This window comes from Cervus elaphus, chromosome 16, assembly GCF_910594005.1.
Source record: "Cervus elaphus chromosome 16, mCerEla1.1, whole genome shotgun sequence".
Taxonomy (NCBI): domain Eukaryota; kingdom Metazoa; phylum Chordata; class Mammalia; order Artiodactyla; family Cervidae; genus Cervus; species Cervus elaphus.
In genome coordinates this window covers 34,128,669-34,148,277 of record NC_057830.1, presented here as the reverse complement: position 1 = coordinate 34,148,277, position 19,609 = coordinate 34,128,669, and the positions used below count along the sequence as shown (strand labels likewise).

Here is a 19,609-nt window from a genome sequence, read left to right as displayed (position 1 = left end):
GGACAGAGAGACCTGGTGGGCCACAGTTCACGGGGTCACAAAACAGTCAGACACAACTTGGCGCCTAAACAACAACAATTTTCAAAACAACCCTGTAAGTTTTCATTCTTCTCCTTATGGTGTAAATACGAGAACTGTGGCTCAGAGAGGTTAGTAACTTGTCCAGGGGCACACAACTCATTTGCAACAGAGGGGAGATAAGAGTACAGGTCGCTTCCAGCAGAAAATGTAACCCTGAGGTGCCCGTGGAACAGACAGCAGGAACCCTGGAACAGGAGGCCCCAGGGTGTGAAATCTGCGCTCATGTGATCCATCCCCCCACCCCTGCCAGAAGTCCAATGGCTCCACTCTTAGGTAACCTGAAATACAGATTTCTGAGTGAAACGAAAACCCATGCTTGAAAATAAAAATCTCTGTCTGCTGCAGCTGACATCCACACCCCAGAAAACACATGCCAAGTAGAAAAGTCCTTTTCTTTTTTTTTTTTTTTTCATTTATTTTTATTAGTTGGAGGCTAATTACTTTACAAGAGAAGTCCTTTTCTTGTACTTTCCACCAATTATTCTGTATCTACCCCTTGTACAGGAAAGCATTTCTGGGGCACTTGAGGAGGACATGTTAAATTTACTGGATTCCAAATGTTCTCATTTATTTATAATCAAGAATATGCAAAAGAGAAGGAAAATACAACCCTGAACAGTGAACTGCCCCTTCTCCACACACACAGCCCTCCCCAGAGCTGGCAGATCACTGTTCTAATGAAATGAGAGTCCCTCTCCTCCAGGGTGGGCCTGGTGGGCCTGAAGTCATGGTCTATGGGCTGAGGTCCACACCCAGGCTGAGCTAACACCCACACCAAGCAGAGAGGGATCCAAACCCAAGGAGCCCCGACCAGCAATGAGACTGTAGGACCAGGCCAGGCTGGATGAATACCAGCTACAGGCCCAGGGCATCATGATGGCTGAGGTGAGACCCACCACGGGAGCAGACGGGATCTGCCATCAGCATCAGCAGGCAGTGTGGATGACAGCCTGGATCAGGAAGTCAGACAGTCAGTCCAGAGGAGGCAGACAGACCCCAGGGAGGGCAAAGGACAATCACCAGTGATGGAGGAAACCAGAGAACCACAGAGGCCACCAACCCAGCAGCGCTGGGGCAGGGCAAGAGCCTCTGGACCGGAAGATGGAAGTCAGGGTGTCAAGTCCTAACGCTACTCTGTCCTGCCCGAGTAACCCCAAACCAATGGCTTCTCATCACTGTGCCCACGTTTCTTCAGTTAAAAACTGGATATAAGAGACCTCTTTCACAGGGTTTCTATGACCATTAAATACCTGCAGATGTGAGTGGGTTTTTTTTTTAAGTTTGAATACTGAAAAATTGGTTATTGAATAAGTTTCAATGTTACTTCCCCTACAGCCTTCATACCTCTCTAGTCTTCCTACAGGTATGCCCCCACTACACTTCTCCAGGAGATATTATATCACATACCTAAAAATAAACATCATCATCTGATGAGAGACATGCCCATCTCTGCCACAGTCTCCTCCTACTCCCTACTGTCTTGCCCCAACCCAATTTGCAATTTATGCTACCTGCCTGGTCCTGTAGGCATCTGAGTTTGTGACCCCTGTCCAGGAATCAGAGCAAGCAGCAGGCAGAGGCCCAGGCCTGTCATAGAAGGGCAACAGTTCATCCCGCCCATCCCAGACCCTGCCACATACAGCATGTCCACAAACATTACCGTACATTCCCCAGCAGCAGAGCCAATCCCAGAAGAGCAGCCCTAAGTCCTCAGGTGGCGCCAGGCACATGGCAGCCTTGAGAAGGGAGGGAAGAAAAGGAGGTGGCTCCTTAGCCTTTGAGGGTGGCCAGTGCAAACAGCAAGTCAGCATCAGCTCAGACTCCAAAGCTCCACTGAACCTCACAATAGAAACAGTTACCCAGGTAAATTAAAGCACATGAGCCACTTTCCAATCCTTTCCTTAGGGGAAAAAAAGCCTTTCCTTGGAGGTTTAAAAAAAAAAAAAAAAGTTCTTGAAATGGGATCTGATTTTCAAGCTTCTCCTTTGCTTTGGCTCAGTTGACTTAGGCTATCCAAACCTTGAAAGCACCAGGTCTCCACAAATCCCCAACGGTCTTGGCTGCAGTGACCAGCAGTTTGTTCTTGGGATTTCTGGTAGCTCCACTGGTACAGCTGGGAGAAGCAAAGGCAGAAAACATCCAGAAAGCAGACCCAGCCTTCCTTAGAGACTCCTGGGTCTCCTGCAACCTGCTCAGCTCACAGCAATGATGTAGCCAAACAAGCTTTGGGGGTCTTACTCGTCTGAAACATGATTGTGTTCACAAGCGGAAGGCTTTCTGAACCGCTGCTGACAGTAGGGAAATCGGGGCGGGGGGGGGGGGGGGGGGCGGGCGGGGACTGCATCTCCTGAGGGGATATGCTCGGGGTCTCATCAGATGTTCTCAGGGGCTACTGGCCGTATTCAAGATATTTAACGACAGGGAACAGCAAGGCAGCACACCCAACCGGGATGAGTCTCCAACCAGCCACAGGCCCTTGGAAAAAGGAATATTATTAGCCACATTTTGAGCTTTTGAAAACCTAGCCAAATATTTTAAAAATTAAAAAATGAAAAGACAAACACACAACCAGTGCATGGCTTTACAAACTTCCATTCAGCCTGTTGAGAGGCCTGGCCACTGCCTCCAGGAAGACAGAATGAGGCCAGTGAACAGCTGTAAAGTGTCTTTTAGAAGAGGGACATCTGGTCACATCCCCGGATCATGGAAGTTTCCTGGCTGAATTCTAGGGTTATGGGGCTTATCCTTTTTACATGAAAGGCCATATTTCCACTGGAATCATACTGCCATCAAATTGTAGAGTAGGACTTCAGACATCAAGCCCAAACACAGTGAGGATCCTTGCCAGCACAACAGAGCTGACTCCAGAATGCAGAACGCTGGCTCCCACTCCAGAAATCTTCAGGCAACAAGATCCCCCCATTTGCACCCCCCTGATCTCCAAAACACTGTGCACTGTTTACCAGCCTCAGCTTCATCTGAAGTGAAAACAGGTGCAGACATATCTCAGCACTAGAATCACTCTGGTTGGTTGGAAGTCACAACCAAGTGAAAGGCTTCATCCAACAGCTTTATAGGAAGATTCAGGAATTGGGAACTGGACTGGCAGGGAAGGACAGCAGTGGTTCACTGCGACTAGAAATAATTTATTCTTTTTTCTTTAGAAATAATTTATTCTTAAAATGACCAAGTCAGGACCTGTACCCTCCCGAGTTCAGAATACCCTCTGAAGTTGATCTAGGGTTCAACTAAAATACCCTCACCTTGATCTAGGCTATTGGCTTAAGATACTGTACTTGAGGCATCTGCTGTATGTATTTCAAGCCACAAGTTAAAAAACAAAAGCAAAGCCGTAGTAGGCTTATTCTTCACAGTGAATGCCCTTCTAAACAGCCTAAGCTGAAATTTAAAGATATTCACAGATGCACCCATAAAGAAAAAATAACCAAGCCTGATGCAATGCAACTGACAATTTTTTTTTAAAAAGCTGAAGCAAGTAATTACATAGCAAAGCCTGAGCCACCCCCAGGCACACAGATGCATGCACGCACACACACACAAAACCACATACACATGCATACACATGCACACATGCGAATACACACACATGCTATTTCGGCTCCTAAGACACAGTCAGCCGCATGCCCACTGCCTCTTTGCTGGATATATTGTGACAGCCACTACGCTAATGAGATCCCAACTGTCACTCTCAGTTTCTGCATTTGTTTTTCGTGTTTTCTTCTAAAACCATTGCCCAAAAGGCAGTTATGGGCAAAATGCATCTCATCAGCCTTCTCCCTCCTCCTCTTCAGAACAGCAGGGTTTGCATGTGGTAGCCCGGAAGAAAGACCCTCAGCTCCCTCGGAAGAGGGAGGGGAGGGCTGAGACCCTGGGGACATGGTAGACCCAGGGTCTCAGTGGCCACTGGGCTGGATGTTGATCGGCCATGGCTGCTGCTGCAGAGACTTGCCTGCCTATCTTCCTGGGCAGAAGAAACAAAGTTATTAGGAAACTGCATCTCTAGAAAAATACCACACTGGAACTCAAGCACCAGAGCCAGTAACCGGGACATGTGAATGCTTTTGCACTGGCAAGATAATTCAAAGTGGAAGTGGTATAAAAAAGACACTATTTTGAATTGGAGGAGCAGGGAGCAAGATCTCCCTACAGGGATAAAGTATAAGAAATGAGACTTTAATGAATGCCCATTTAATAAGTACCCACACTGAAGTATGGCTTTCCTGGTGGCTCAGATGGTAAAGAATCTGCCTGCAATGCAGCAGACCTGGGTTTGATCCCTGGGTCAGGAGAATTCCCTGGAAAAGGGAATGTTACCCACTCCAATATTATTGCCTGGAGAATTCTTTGGACAGAGAAGCCTGGCACGCTACAGTCCATGGGGTTGCAAAGAGTCAGAATACAACTGAGCGACTAACATTTTACACACAAAATATGGTTTGTACAGAAGCCCAGAGGCATAAGTAGTCCTCTGCAAAATTATCCTCAACTCTAGAGCACACATGCTATATGCCGTAAGCCATTTGTTTGCAGTTTTTATGATGGAAAAAAATGCACCCTATCCTTTTAAACAAAGTCATTGGAAATCTTTGTAAAGGACTGTTTTAAAACACTGCTAAGACAGGCTACCTCAGTGATTATCTTGAGGGAGGATTAAGAGAGGCTATATTGTTCTTAGTAGGTTTCCATATTCCCAGAATATGCACATGTTTTTCAGAAAAGATAGCTTTTGAACTTCTTTTACAAGCATTAGAAGGAAATGTTCCACTGCCCCAGTGCACCCATACACACGCACACATGTGAATACTGAGGATCCCTGCTGTGTCTCTATTTGAACAGGGAACAATAACTACTTCCCCGGTGATTGTCTCTGAAACCCTGCAGGGAGACAGAACCACCGTGGCATGAAGGCAGCTGCCAGCTAGAGAGAGCGGGTGACTGACAGGCACGCTGACTTTTCTTGGAGGCACCCATGCTAGCTTCTTACAGAATGAGCTGTGCAATCAGGTTGAAGGTTTAACCAGGTGCGAGAGTGAAGTGGCAGAGATGAGGTGAGACAAGACAGCCATTTCTTTCCTGAAAATGACTCGTCCACAGGATCCATCCCACAAAATAGCACTCAAATCAGATCTGGTCCCTGCTCTGCCCCTCATTTTAACAGATAAAAGTGCCGGTCAGGATGCCTGTACATTATTAACGACTATTTCAAGGATCCCTGGTGAATTCTTGGTGGTTTGTGAGTGTAAGGGGAAGAATTAATTCTATTTTCTATGAAAAGCTCAAGCCCCAGGACTTGGTTCAAGATAACAAGAAATCAGCAGGGAGACAGGAGGCCCTAAGACCCTTTCCTCTGGGTTCTTAGAACTTTCCAGCAGCCGTGGAAACAGTGGGAAACAGTAACTGTGACCTTCCTCCAACAGCCTCTTCTGGTAACTCTCATCTCTGGTGCAGCAGACAATATCAATAGTCTCCTACATGATGTGGGAGGTGTCAAAAGTCTGTAATAAAATCTATACTCAAAATAGGTGTGCTCCATTTCAAATTCTCTTACTAAACAAAACTTGGGTCCACTCACCTGACACATAGCAAAGCCAATTGACTGACACTGGGTTGTTTCAAAGGAAAGTACGATGATTATTGCAAGGTGCCCAGTGGTGGAGCCAGGCAAGGAGAACAGGCAGCTGATGTTCAAAAGACCTGAACTTCCCATGGCTTTCAGGGAAAGGTTTTCAAAAACAGCGATCGGGATGGGGAATAAGTGTAAATCTATGGCTGATTCATATCAATGTATGACAAAACCCACTGAAATGTTGTGAAGTAATTAGCCTCCAACTAATAAAAAAATTAAAAAAAAAAAAAAAAAAACACAGCATGAGGGAGAGGGTCACAGGATCTGTCATCAGCTCTTGCATGATCCTCCAATTGGTTGATGGGGAGGTTAACAGGGTGATGTTTCTAGAATCTCAGTCATCAACCTGGTTACAACTGGTCTGAGGTCTACATGCCAGTGGTTAGCATGCAGTTAACTTCTTCCAGCTGGTAGGGTTTTAGTATCTGCAGAACAACTCAAGGCTATGGCTCAGGATATTCTCTACAGTCCCTGAGGAAGAACTAAAGGTCCTTGACTTAGTTTTATGGCTAAGCTATTATTATTTTGTCTTGCTTGACTGTTTTTCTTTATCTCTGCATTTTCTCACTCCTCTTGCTCTTCAGAACTCAGGAAAGGCCCAGGAAGCCAAAGCTTTTTTTTTTTTTTTTTCAAACAAGAGGCAAGGGGAGCACAGATTTGAGAAGTGGGTCTGTCCCTGGAGAAGGCCCCATAGGGTCCTGCTTGGTTCAATTCTACTAGTTTACTATACTAGTAGTTAAATTAGCCATCCCCTTGTTAGCTAATTCTTGAGATTCATTTAAACCATGAATTTATATCTTCCGTGTTTTTTGAAGTTCAGTTTGATTATCTGTGAAAAGATCTTTCTTTTATCCCCAGATGTATCATCTTCTTCTCTAAAAACTAGAAAGCTAGATATCACTTTTTAGGCTAAGAGCTACTTGGATCTCTTGACCTGAGCTTGAGTATATATAGAAAAATATATCAAAATTTACAAAACAGAAACAGACTCAGAGACTTAAAGAATGAACTTATTCTCCCTCTAGAGGGGGAAGAGTTGGGGGAAGGGATAATTAGGGAGTTTGGGACTGACATGTACACGCTGCTACATTTTAAATGAATAACCAACAAGAACCCACTATATAGCACAGGGAACTCTGTTCAATATTCTGTAATAAACTAAATGGGGAAAAAAAATTAAAAAGAATAGATATATGTATATGTATAACTGAATCACTCTGCTGTATGCCTGAAATTAAGATAACATTGTTAATCAACTGTACTCCAATATAGAATTTTTTAAAAAAATTTTTTTAATATCACCCAGAGTTTATTTACCTTAAATTTCAGATCTTAAATCTGACTTCTTCGAATGATATTTGTCAAAACAGCTATAAGACTCACTCAGAAAACTAATTTAACCCAAAACAATACATTACATCTGCTTTATTAGTTTCTAATCTACTCAAGAGTAAGAATATGTCTAACCTTTATTATACTCTCAAAATCACACTGACAGATTTTCGGAATCAAGGAGAAAAAAAATCTATTGTAAAAATTTATGAATAAATTCTAGCTCTGCGCTGTATTGAGCACTTGAAATGTGACTAGTGAGACTGAGAAACTAAATATTTCATTTAATTTTAATTTTAAAATGGGTGTCTGATTCGGTTACTAGAAAAAAATTTTAAGTATTTATGGAACAACCTGAGCATGTGAATCTATCTTTTCAACTGTAAATTCTATAAACACTAAATACAGATCGGGTATTTCTGATGAAACTTTGGCACCCTACTGGAGATGTAAAATACACATAGGATTTCCAAGAGTTGCTACAAAGAAAGAGAATATAAAACCTCATTAATATTTAATATTGATTATGTACTGAAACGAAAATATTTCGTATGTGCATACTCAGTCACTTCAGTTATGTCCGACTCTTTGCAACCCGTGGACTGTAGCCTGCCAGGCTCCTCTGTCCATGGGATTCTCCAAGCAACAATACTGGAGAGGGTTGCCATGCCTTCCTCTAGGGGATCTTCCCATCCCAGGAATCAAACCCGCATCTCCTGCATCTCCTACATTGCAGGAGGATTCTTTACCACTTGAGCCTCTGAGGCAACTATTTCACATTAGGTTAAATAAAATATATGGTTAAAATTAATTTCATCTCTTTTTATTTTTTAATGTGGCTACCAGAAAGTTTTAAATTAAATATGTGGTTCATGTTAGACTTTGATTGGACATCACTGCTCTAGTGGGCTACATATGGTGGGGTAACTAGCAAAAATAGCATATTATTCATTTATTGTCTCCACATATTAACACTTTTGTAGTTATTGTGTTATTGTAATAGTAATGTATTACTGTAATGTTTATTATTTTCCCATACTTTTTTCATCCTGTCTCTAAATATTAAACAAATATGTGAACCAAATGACTGATGGCTACCCAAAGAAGCAAAGGTTATCCTACCACTGACAGTGGGCAACAGTAAATGCCAGTCACTCCCATACGACCTGGCTCCTGGGCTGGGCAGAATTACATGACAGACAGTCACAATATTGTTAAGAGGAACTCAAGAGTTACACCCACATTAGCTATCTTAACCAAATATTTAAAAGAGGATCATTGAGTGTGACACAATGAGAGAAAATAAAGTCTTACTAAGAACCATAAAGAGATCTTTTTCAAGCAATCTACTCTGGAGTACAGGATCAGTTCAGTTCAGTTCAGTCACTCAGTCATGTCCGACTCTTTGTGACCACATGGACTGCAGTACGCCAGGCTTCCCTGCCCATCACGAACTCCCAGAGAGCCTACTCAAACTCATGTCCATTGAGTCAGTGATGCCATCCAACCATCTCATCCTCTGTCGTCCCCTTCTCCTCCTGCCTTCAATCCTTCCCAGCATCAGGGTCTTTTCCAATGAGTCAGCTCTTCACATCAGGTGGCCAAAATATTGGAGTTTCAGCTTCAGTATCAGTACTTCCAATGAATATTCAGGACTGATTGCCTTCAGGATGGACTGGTTGGATCTCCTTGCAGTCCAAGGGACTCTCAAGAGTCTTCTCCAATACCACAGTTCAAAAGCATCAATTCTTCAGCACTCAGATTTCTTTATATTCCAACTCTCACACCCATACATGACTACTGGAAAAATCATAGCTTTGACTAGATGGACCTTTGTTGGCAAAGTAATGTCTCTGCTTCTTAATATGCTGTCTAGCTTCCAAGGAGCAAGCGTCTTTAAATTTCATGGCTGCAGTCATCATCTGCAGTGATTTTAGAGCCCAAAAAAATAAAGTCTATCACTGTTTCCATTGTTTCTCTGTCTACTTGCCATGAAGTGATGGGACCAGGTGCCATGATCTTAGTTTTCTGAATGTTGAGCTTTAAGCCAACTTTTTCACTCTCCTCTGTCATTTTCATCAAGAGGCTCTTTAGTTCTTCTTTGCTTTCTGCCATAAGGGTGTCATCTGCATATCTGAGGTTATTGATATTCCTCCTGGCAATCTTGATTCCAGCTTGTGCTTCATCCAGCCCAGCGTTTCTCATGATGTACTCTGCATATAAGTTAAATAAGCAGGGTGACAATATACAGGCTTGATGTACTCCATTCCCTATTTGGAACCAGTCTGTTGTTCCAGTTCTAACTGTTGCTTCTTTAGTTGCATACAGATTTCTCAGGAGGCGGATCAGGTGGTCTGGTATTCCCATCTCTTTAAGAATTTTAAAGTTTGTTGTGACCCACCCAGTCACAGGCTTTGGCATAGTCAATAAAGCAGAAATAGATGTTTTTCTGAAACTCTCTCACTTTTTCGATGGTCCAATGTATGTTGGCAATTTGATCTCTCTGCCTTTTCTAAATCCAGCTGGAACATCTGGAAATTCATGGTTCACGTACTGTTGAAGCCTGGCTTGGAGAATTTTGAGCATTACTTTGCTAGCGTGTGAGATCACTGCAATTGTGTGGTAGTTTGAACATTCTTTGGCATTGCCTTTCTTTGGGATTGGAATGAAAACTGACCTTTTCCAGTCCTGTGGCCACTGTTGTGCCTTCCAAATTTGCTGGCATATTGAGTGCAGCAGTTTCACAGCATCATCTCTCAGGATTTGAAATAGCTCAACTGGAATTTCATCACCTCCACTAACTTTGTTCATAGAGATGCTTCCTGAGGCCCATTTGACTTCGCATTCCAGGATGTCTGGTTCTAGGTGAGTGATCATACCTTCGTGATTATCTGGGTTGTGAAGATTTTTTTTGTATAGTTGTTCTATGTATTGTTGCCGCCTCTTCTTAATATCTTCTGCTTCTGTTAGGTCCTTGCCATTTCTGTCCTTTATTGTGCCCATCTTTGCATGAAATGTTCCGTTGGTAGCTCTAATTTTCTTGAAGAGGTCTCTCGTCTTTCCCAGTCTATTGTTTTCCTCTATTGCTTTGCATTGATCACTGAGGAAGGCTTTCTTATCTCTCCTTGCTATTCTTTGGAACTCTGCATTCAAATGGATGTATCTTTCCTTTTCTCCTTTGCTTTTCACTTCTTTTCTTTTCTCTGCTATTTGTAAGCCCTCCTCAGACAGCCATTTTGTCTTTTCGCATTTCTTTTTCTTGGGGATGGTCTTGATCACTGCCTCCTGTACAATGTCATGAACCTCTGTCCATGGTTCTTCAGGCACTCTATCAGATCTAATTCCTTAAATCCACTTGTCACTTTTACTGTATAATCGTAAGGTATTTGATTTAGGTCACACCTGAATGGTCTAGTGATTTTCCCTACTTTCTTCAATTTAAGTTTGAATTTTGGAAATAAGGAGTTCATGATCTGAGCCACAGTCAGTTCCTGGTCTTGTTTTTGCTGACTGTATAGAGCTTCTCCATCTTTGGCTGCAAAGAATATAATCAATCTGATTTTGGTATTGACCATCTGGTGATGTCCATATGTAGAGTCTTCTCTTGTGTTGTTGGAAGAGGGTGTTTGCTATCACCAGTGCATTCTCTTGGCAAAACTCTACTAGCCTTGCCCTGCTTCATTTTGTACTCCAAAGCCAAATTTGCCTGTTATTCCAGGTATTTCTTGACTTCCTACTTTTGCATCCCAGTCCCCTACAATGAAAAGGACATCTTTTCCGGGTGTTAGTTCTAGAAGGTCTTGTAGGTCTTCATAGAACCAATCAACGTTGACTTCTTCAGCATTATTGGTTGGGGCATAGGCTTGGGTTACTGTGATATTGAATGGTTTGCCTTGGAAACAAACAGAGATCATTCTGTCATTTTTGAGACTGCATCCAAGTACTGCATTTCAAACTCTTTTGTTGACTATGATGGATATTCCATTTCTTCTAAGGGATTCTTGCCCACAGTAGCAGATATAATGGTCATCTGAGTTAAGTTCACCCATTTTAGTCCATTTTAGTTCACTGATTCCTAAAATGTCGATGTGGCGAACGGATTTTATTATATACCCAATCACCTCTCTCTCTGTCATCTTTAGTTGCCATTACCGAGAAATTCCCAAGGTTCTTTTCTTCCTACCTATCCAAATGGTGACTGACATTGTCAGCTCCATCCACGTTTTTTCCCAGGTTCCCATGACACAAGATGATACACTGGAAGATCATATAACCCATCACCCACCACTTTACCTCAGAGGGCTTTAACGACTGTTTATTCATTTTCACAAATATTTTTAGGGCCTACCTTCTGCCAGTCTCTGCTCTGTTCTCTATTACATCTGTATACTGATGTAATACAACAGAAAGCAAGGAAAATAAAGGTCATCTATGCCCACACTGTTTCTGCATCTTATGATTTCACAGAAGCCTGACTATAATTTCTCAGCAGTTAGAAACACATATTAATTTTTAATTAGCCTCCAACTAATAAAAAAATTTAAAAAAAAAATTATTATGTAATGTTTGAAATATACAAGAAGATATTCTTTATTATTTTTTTTTTCTACAACTGCAAAAGTTTAATACTGTAAATAAACACTGGACGAAGCAGAGCACTGGTGAAAGAACTCAGGCTTTAACACGTCATTTTATAATTTTTATGAGCTACAGGAGTGGAAGCAAATGGAATTCTTAGAACGTTAAAAATAGATTTTTAAAGAGAGAGGTCCCATCTCATTCTTATATACACACACAAAGTTCATCTGTCACAGACAGCAAAAGTTCCATTTATACACTGACGTTTCCAGCAGCATCCTGCCCACTGAGAATAGTTACATTTAACAAGGGTGTCAGATCTATGGAAGGTAGACCGTTCAAATCTGTATAAGACAGAACACAGTTGTTTTGGTGCCACTGCACATGTGATGTGCTCATTGCTGCCTCTCAAATGCAAAAACCAAGTAAATACTTGTAGCTTCCCATTCTGATTTACTTAAGGTCCCCAAAGGTAGCTTCACTTGACCGTTCTTCATGTACTTCACGGCATGTTCATAGTCACCCACCTTCTCAGAGGCAAGTCTGGAATTCTCGTTTGCAGGATATGGCTCCAGGGCCTGCATTCATTTTAACAGCATTTTATTTTCATTGTTCTTAATCTTTTCCTCATAGAATTCCGGAAATGTTTTTTTGTAGACTAATTTCATATTGTACTTCTTCGCCATTTCATTTAGCAATGGAAAATAGACCAAGAATTCAGGGACATCCACAACACCTTCCAAGTTGAAGTCATATTTGCAGCCAAATAAAGGATAATCTCCTTTCTTCTGAAATTTCACAGTATATATTTCATTTCCAAATGATTCTGTTTCTGAAGCTTCAAGGCGTCTTATCAATTCAAAGCTATTGGGAGTGGTACCAATAAAATAGCCTCCAGGGCTCAGTCTTTCACACGCATTTCTGAGCATGACGTCAGCCTGCTCGTAGGACTCAAATGAGTAATGACAGACAAACTGACAACTGCAGATGTCAAAGCACATTTCTCGGTCACGAAACTTATCAGTCAGGAGTTCCTTTGAACAATCAGCAGTTATAAATTCTGCACTGAAAATATACTCATTATCACGACAACGATTTTTCATGTCCTCATACCGCTGCTGACACTGTCTGACAGAAACATCAGCGATATCAGTACAAACTAGCTTGTCAATTCTTCCTTTTTTCCACTTGAGCAAATCTCCACCTTTACCACATCCTAGGTCCAAAACAGTGATGTCACGTTTCTTTTTCTGTCTCACCTTTTCTAAAAATTCCCCAATCAGGACACTTTTCATCCAATTATTAAAATTTCTTAGGTAAAAAATTCTACTTTGGCTACGCTTCTCCAAACCAACTTCCTGGAGTTCATTGTACTGAGCAGCCACTGCTGAGCTGTGTCCTTCTTCCAAGTTGTTTTGCTTTTCAGGAACATCTTCAAGTTCTATTTTTCTCCTTTTCTGAGTGCCTTCTCCAGTAGGTTCATCTTTTGGAAAACCATCAGTTTCTATTCTTCTTCTCCTTGAAATGCCTTCATCATCACCAGAACCTTTTTCCTCTGGGGCAATTTCAACATCAAGTTTTCTTTTCTTGGGTGGAGTGGCTTCCCCACAACTAGAACTTTCCTTTACAAGATCATCCTCAAACTCCATTTTTCTCTTTTTTGGTGTGTTTACTTGCCCACAAGTAGGAGCCTTTGCAGAAAGATCAGTCCCAGGAGAGGCTGTATTTTCATCAATAATGAATGATGACTCTATTTCTGAATCTAATGATGTTTCTACTTCTTTGCGAAAGATTTTTTCATGTTCTTCTGCTTTTGCAGAATTTTCCATTTTTGATTACTTAAATGATGGTCAAACTTCATGAACTGACACCAGAAATGCAGTTTTCTAAATAACTGTTTAAAATGATTATCGAGTAATCATTTTCCTTCCAGCCATCCGCGACTCTGTTTGCGGAAGTGGTGCCACGCCACGCGCGCGCCGAAGATATTCTTTAAATGTAATGAAATGCACCTATCCCTCCTGAATTCTACCCCATATTTTCCCTCACCACCGATCTCACAGAATTAGTGTTTAGGATGTGTGTACATTTCATCATACTTTTACTATACATTCATGTCTCCCTAAGCAGTTATGTGGTTTGACATATTTTAGAACTGCATATGTATAAGTGTGTTTTAAAAAGTTGTTTTTAACTTGAGATAACTATCTGACAGTAGAAATTTCTTTCTAAGCTTTCAGATAGAAAAATAATTTTTTTTTAGTCACCACCCAAGTCACATATAAAGGAATATAAATTTAAATATTACACATGACTACATATGTTCATAGCCTTTGCATAGAGTTCACAGTAAGAATAGTAGGAAGAGTTCAGTGTATTCCATAATCATTAAAAGCTTTGCATGGGAAGATTGGAAATTACTTACATATATCTTTTTTCCTTCCCAAAATAAAATTTAAATTGGGATTTTTGAATAGTACAAAATATACAAAAGGGTTTATAGTGAAAAGTAAACCTCTTCCTGCCCTTGACACCAGCCACCCTGTGGCCATCCCCACATGTGAAAGTGAAAGTCGCTCAGTCGTGTCCAACTCTTTGCGACCCCATGGACTATACAGTCCATGGAATTCTCTGGGCCAGAATACTGAAGTGGGTAGCCTTTCACTTCTCCAGGGGATCTTCCCAACCCAGGGATTGAACCCAGGTCTCCTGCACTGCAGGCAGATTTTTTATCAGCTGAGCCACAAGGGAAGCCCAAGAATACTGGAGTGGGTAGCCCATCCCTTCTCCAGGGGATCTTTCCGACGCAGGAATCGAACCAGGGTCTCATGCGTTGCAGGCAGACTCTTAACCAACTGAGCTATCACCAGTATTATTCCTTATGCATATGCCCAGAGATTCCACACATAAGTAAGCAATCATGTATATGTTATCTGCCTCATTTAGTACAAATGGTGACACCTTGCTGTTTTCATTTAATAGTTTATCTTAGAGCTCTTTTCGTATTAGTGTATATGGAGCTGCTGCATTCTTTTTTTTAATTAAGGTAAAACTGACACAGAACATTGTATTAGTCTCAGGTGTACAATAATGATTTAATATCTGTATATACTACCTCATAATTTTTAACTATTGCATCCACTGTATAGATAGATGTGCCATGTTTGATTTACATTCTCTCCCACAGATGGAGAGGTAGTTTCAAATCCTCTGAAGCAAGCGGTACTGCTCTGAATACTCCCAAATACATGCAATTTCAGAATGCTCAAGAATGTCCATAACACATTCCTAAAATGAATGCTGAGTCAAAGAGTGGGTATTATATACATATATTATATACACACATATATACTTAATATTTTGATTAGGGTAACAAAAGAGTCCTCCAAAGGATTATACAATTTAATTCCCACCAGATGGGTGTAAGAGCATCTTTCTTCACTGCCTCTTTGCCAATACAATGTATTGTGTGCATTCATTGAGCTAAGTGACAAATAGTATTTCACTGAAACAGTAATTTCTGAATGTTTTAAATAATTTTAAAATTCTGTTTCAATAGGAAAAAGTACAACTTAATACAAGCTAAGGGATACAGGAAGGCTAATGAATGAAACACTCTGAATTTGTTAACAGAAAATACAAGCTATAAAACTCAAGGCATGACACTACTCCATAAAGGGATATATTAGGTTCACGTGAGCAATAAAGACAAATACCTAATTACAATATTGCCCAATCTCTTATAATAAACTAATTCATAATGTTGACACAGATAAAAGCCTTATATAAACTTGTAGAGAGAACACCACCCAACACCTGGCTAAGTTCAACTGCTCAGAAATATCAATACTATACATGGGAGTCTGCCTTATGCTACATGACTTTCCTGCACTTAACCAGTAAAAAACAGATGGAGGCCAAACTGAGGGTAAAACAAAGTGGTTCTTCACATGTCACACACACTCTCACTGACCCCGTGAATTCCCATCCTTCAGATCAGCAACAGAGTTAGGTCACCTGGGTTCTGAATGAGACAGGTCTTGGCTACTGGTTCACTGAGGGAACTTAGCCCAATCACTTGACCCCTGTGACCTCCAGCTCCTCATCTATTAGACTACTGAAAATAAATCCACTGAAGTGGATTTTTCCTTGAGGTCCCTCCCAGCTGAAAAAATATTCCTGATATTATGATTAATGGATGATGAGTGGCTTTTCTAAAAGTGGTTGGGTAAAGAGGCCTTCACTCCCCTTCATTTTAACATGCATTTGCTGGATGTATGGCTACAGCTTGGGGGTCAGTAACCACTGAAAGCAAAGAACAGAGATTTCTATGTGCAACAAGTAAGGGTATTACAACCCTGGGACCTGTCCAAGGAGTCAACTGACAGGAGTGTCTGTTCTATCACATACCCGCTTCTATCTGAGGGGAATGAGAAATGCATTCTGAAATCTGGAATTGATAAATTCTATGAGGACATAGAACTCACTCAGCTCAAGACCCTTATAATGGTACTGGTTATCTCATCTGTACACACAGCTGCCATGAAGCCAAACAGACAGATTCCACCAAATGGATTCCCAAGTCATCAACTGCAAGGCTTGTGATGGAATAATGAGAGGACTTCCAGGAGGGGTGCAATTCACAGAAATAAAAGGCAAGGGGATTAAGGAAACAAAAAGACTACATTGAATTAACTTAAAATCCAGAAAAATGGAAAAGTTAGCAGAAAATATTCAAAATCAAGATGCAGTCATGGCCTTGAGGGCATTATGCTAAGTGAAATAAGTCAAAGACAAATATCATATAACCTCACTTTTATGTGGAATCTAAAAACATCAAACTCAGAAACATAAAGTAGAATGGGGGCTGCCAAGGGCCACAGGAGGTGGAGAAAATGGGGAGATGTGGGTAAAGGGTATAAACCTCCAGTGATGAGTAAGTTCTGGGCATCTGATGTACAGCAGAGTGACTATAGCTAACAATACTATATTGTACCCTTGAAAGTTACTATGAGAATAGAGCTTTAATGTTCTCTCCATAATAAAAACAACAAAAGGGTAATTATGTGAAGTGATAGAGGCATTAACTAACCTTATTATGGTAAACATTTCACAATATATATGTGCATCAAAGCATTACATTGTACACCTTAAACTCACAGTATTATATGTTAATTATATCTCAATAAATCGGGGGAAAAAATACAGTCATAAGGGCAAGCTTTATCAAATACAGAAATTCCATAGGCAAAGAAAATGCAAGATGAAACAAGGAACTTGGTAGCAGAAAAAAATCTAAGGAAACAAACTGAAGACCTACAATAGGAAAAAATATGGTCAGTTTACATTTATGAAGTAATTATTTTTTCATTTAATAAATATTTATCATTATAGACATTTGGTTATACTCAGCTAGCTTTCTGCCATCAGGTAATTTACCTCCCATCAGGTAATTTCACTGTTCATTAGCTGGCCCTCACCCAACAGAGTGAACAGAAGGAAAAGTTAAAACTCCTGGCAGCTGACCTTACTCAAGTAAACAGCAATAGTAAAAGGTCGTGTGATGTAATCCGGGAGGCTGGGAGAGGAAAATTGAAGTTGAGTCTTAAGAGAATCGACAGACTCCATTTATTCATCATTTAAGAGTGTTCATGGCCATTAACCCACACACTCCTCAAAGTTCTGGCCACTTGGCCCTGGACTTTGACATTCCATCAGTGAGTTCAGCCTGTCTGCTTGTTTGCCCCCTGTCTCCTACTCCTGGGCCCCCTGAACCCTGATCCCCAGCTGGAACATGTCCAACTTTCTATGAGCAGACACATCTGGTGCCCTGACTCACATGTTCTCAGCCTCACCCCTCATTTCAACCTAGCTTGACCCAGGCTCCAGCTCATTGTTATGCTGACAGCATCTCATCCTCACCTCTGCCCCAGGGCTTCCCCAAGACTCGGAGGCCACCAAGATATCCCCTTGTGCCGCATACTCGGTTCTGCCAAGTTTCATTCTTTTCACAAAAAAGGACTCACAGTTTTCATGAAAAGTCTAACTTTTAAATGTTGGTAAACAATTTAAATCTATTCATAACACTGTACAGATCACACCATCATCTCAAAGCTTCCAGTTTGAAATGTCTGTAGAAATTGCTGGAAAGGCAGCAAGAAACAAAAAAACTCTGAGCTCTAGGAGTCTACAGGAGAACCAAAGTGAGAGGCAATTACCATATGAGTGACAAGAGTGCTGATGGGGTATGGTAGGCAGAGTAACTGCTCTCCAAAGATGTCCATGTCATTTTCCCCAGAAATCATGGATATGTGAGGTTATAGGACAAAGGCGAATTAATGTTGCAGGTAGAAGTAAGGTTGTTAATCAGCTGACCTTGAGAGGAGCCTGGATTATCCAGGTGAACCCAACAGGGTCCACAGACGTGGAAATAGGCAAAGATATTCAGAGCCAGAGAAATACTTGAAGATGTTGGCTTTGAAGATGGTGTAAGGAACCAGAAGCCCAGGAGTGCAGGAGACTTCCAGAAGCTGGAAAGGGCAAGGAAACATTATCCCCTAAAGCCTCCAGAAGAAACATAGCCCTGCTGACACCTTGATATTTAGCCCAATGAGATCCATTTCAGACTTCTGAGCTCCAGAACTATAGAATAATACATGTGACCCTTGCCAGGAGTAGCCAGCACCCTCTGAACTTCAGACTGAGCCATTCCCATTGTTATTGCTGAAGGTCGTCAACCCTCGTGAATTATTCAGGAACTTCTTCATCAAGGCTGGCAAAGAATGACCGTTCTGATCAGAGACCATAGTATTATCCAGCCATCATTTTCTGGGTTCTCAAAGGACCAGGCAATTGCCTCCAGTGTATGTGTGTGTATGCTGTGTGCTCAGTCACTCAGTTGTGTCCGACTCTTTGTGACCCCATGGGCTGTATAGCTTGCCAGACTCCTCTGTCCACAGAATTTTTCAGGCACGATACTGGAGTGGGTTGCCATTTCCTACTCCAGGGGACCTTCCTGACCCAAGGATCAAACCTGCGTCTCTTGCATCTCCTACTTACCACTACGCCACCTGGTAACCCCCAGCTGCCTCCAGATCTAAGTCCAAAGCCTCAGTCCTACCTGCTGGTTCAGGAACCAGCATCTCTCCCAAGTGGGGGCACTTGCTCTCTCACATCAGATGATGAAGGGTAGGAGATCTCACAGGTCACACCTCCCCACCCTGAGATTAAATGCACTCACTCCCCCAAGAGGTCTGGGATCTTCGTGGTCAGCATTTCCTGGAGAAAAGGCTCTCAGAAAGTGGGCTCAAGCTTCCCAGACACACCAAGGCCTGACCAAAGGCCTCCCAGGACTCATCTGTGTCAGAGGCAGTTTAACCATGAACAGCTCTTTCTGATTGACACCTTGTTCCCATGTCGTGGGTTTTCAGCCCCTCTGAGAAGCTCTCTCCCACTAGGACAATAAAATTGATCAAAGATTAACGAGGTTCTCTAGGATCACTGACTCCTGGAGACTCTTATTAAACTCAACTGGCCCTCCATTCTTTATGTTCACACTCTTTCCTTTCAAGCTCACCAACAGCCTTGTGAGCTGAGAGGGGATGATGAAGATGGGACAGATGGGGAACAGGTAATGAACATGCCTGGGAGTTCACAGTGTGTTCACAACCACAGCATCCTGACTCCATTCCAGGTTCTTCCCCAGTCTCCCCTTCCTTCCTTCCTTCTTTCTTCCCTCCCTAATGCACATACCCACAAATCATCCTCCAGATTATAGGAAAATTCCAGGCCTTTCTGCTTGACTTTTTCTCTTGTTTTTCATTTTTCCAGTGTTCTGTAAAAACAGTCCTCTGTGTGCTGAAACAAAACTCTCTGGAAAGGGGAAATCTGCACATAAGTCACAGAAACAAACGTTTACATTAATATCAAAAAAGGCCTAACAATGGAACCTGTCTACATGCTTCCCCTGGC

At 41.7% G+C, this 19,609-nt stretch overlaps 2 protein-coding genes across 4 annotated transcripts in view; both read right to left on the bottom strand.

The window, feature by feature from the left end:
* FRMD3 (FERM domain containing 3) overlaps positions 1-19,609 on the bottom strand; it is a 326,745-nt gene that overhangs the window by 232,235 nt on the left and 74,901 nt on the right. Inside the window, exon 1 of one of the 3 annotated variants that reach the window (XM_043927506.1) lies at positions 1,742-1,763. The exons of the other annotated variants lie outside the window; for them this stretch is intronic. The gene's annotated coding sequence lies outside the window, so the exon portion shown is untranslated. Of the gene's footprint in view, positions 1-1,741; positions 1,764-19,609 lie in introns of those variants that run through there. 3 annotated transcript variants of the gene reach the window in all.
* LOC122710063 (mRNA cap guanine-N7 methyltransferase-like) lies at positions 11,748-13,607 on the bottom strand. Its single transcript, XM_043927509.1, has one exon. It carries the CDS (start codon positions 13,465-13,467, stop codon positions 12,223-12,225), a length of 1,245 nt encoding a protein of 414 aa, XP_043783444.1. The 5' UTR covers positions 13,468-13,607; the 3' UTR covers positions 11,748-12,222.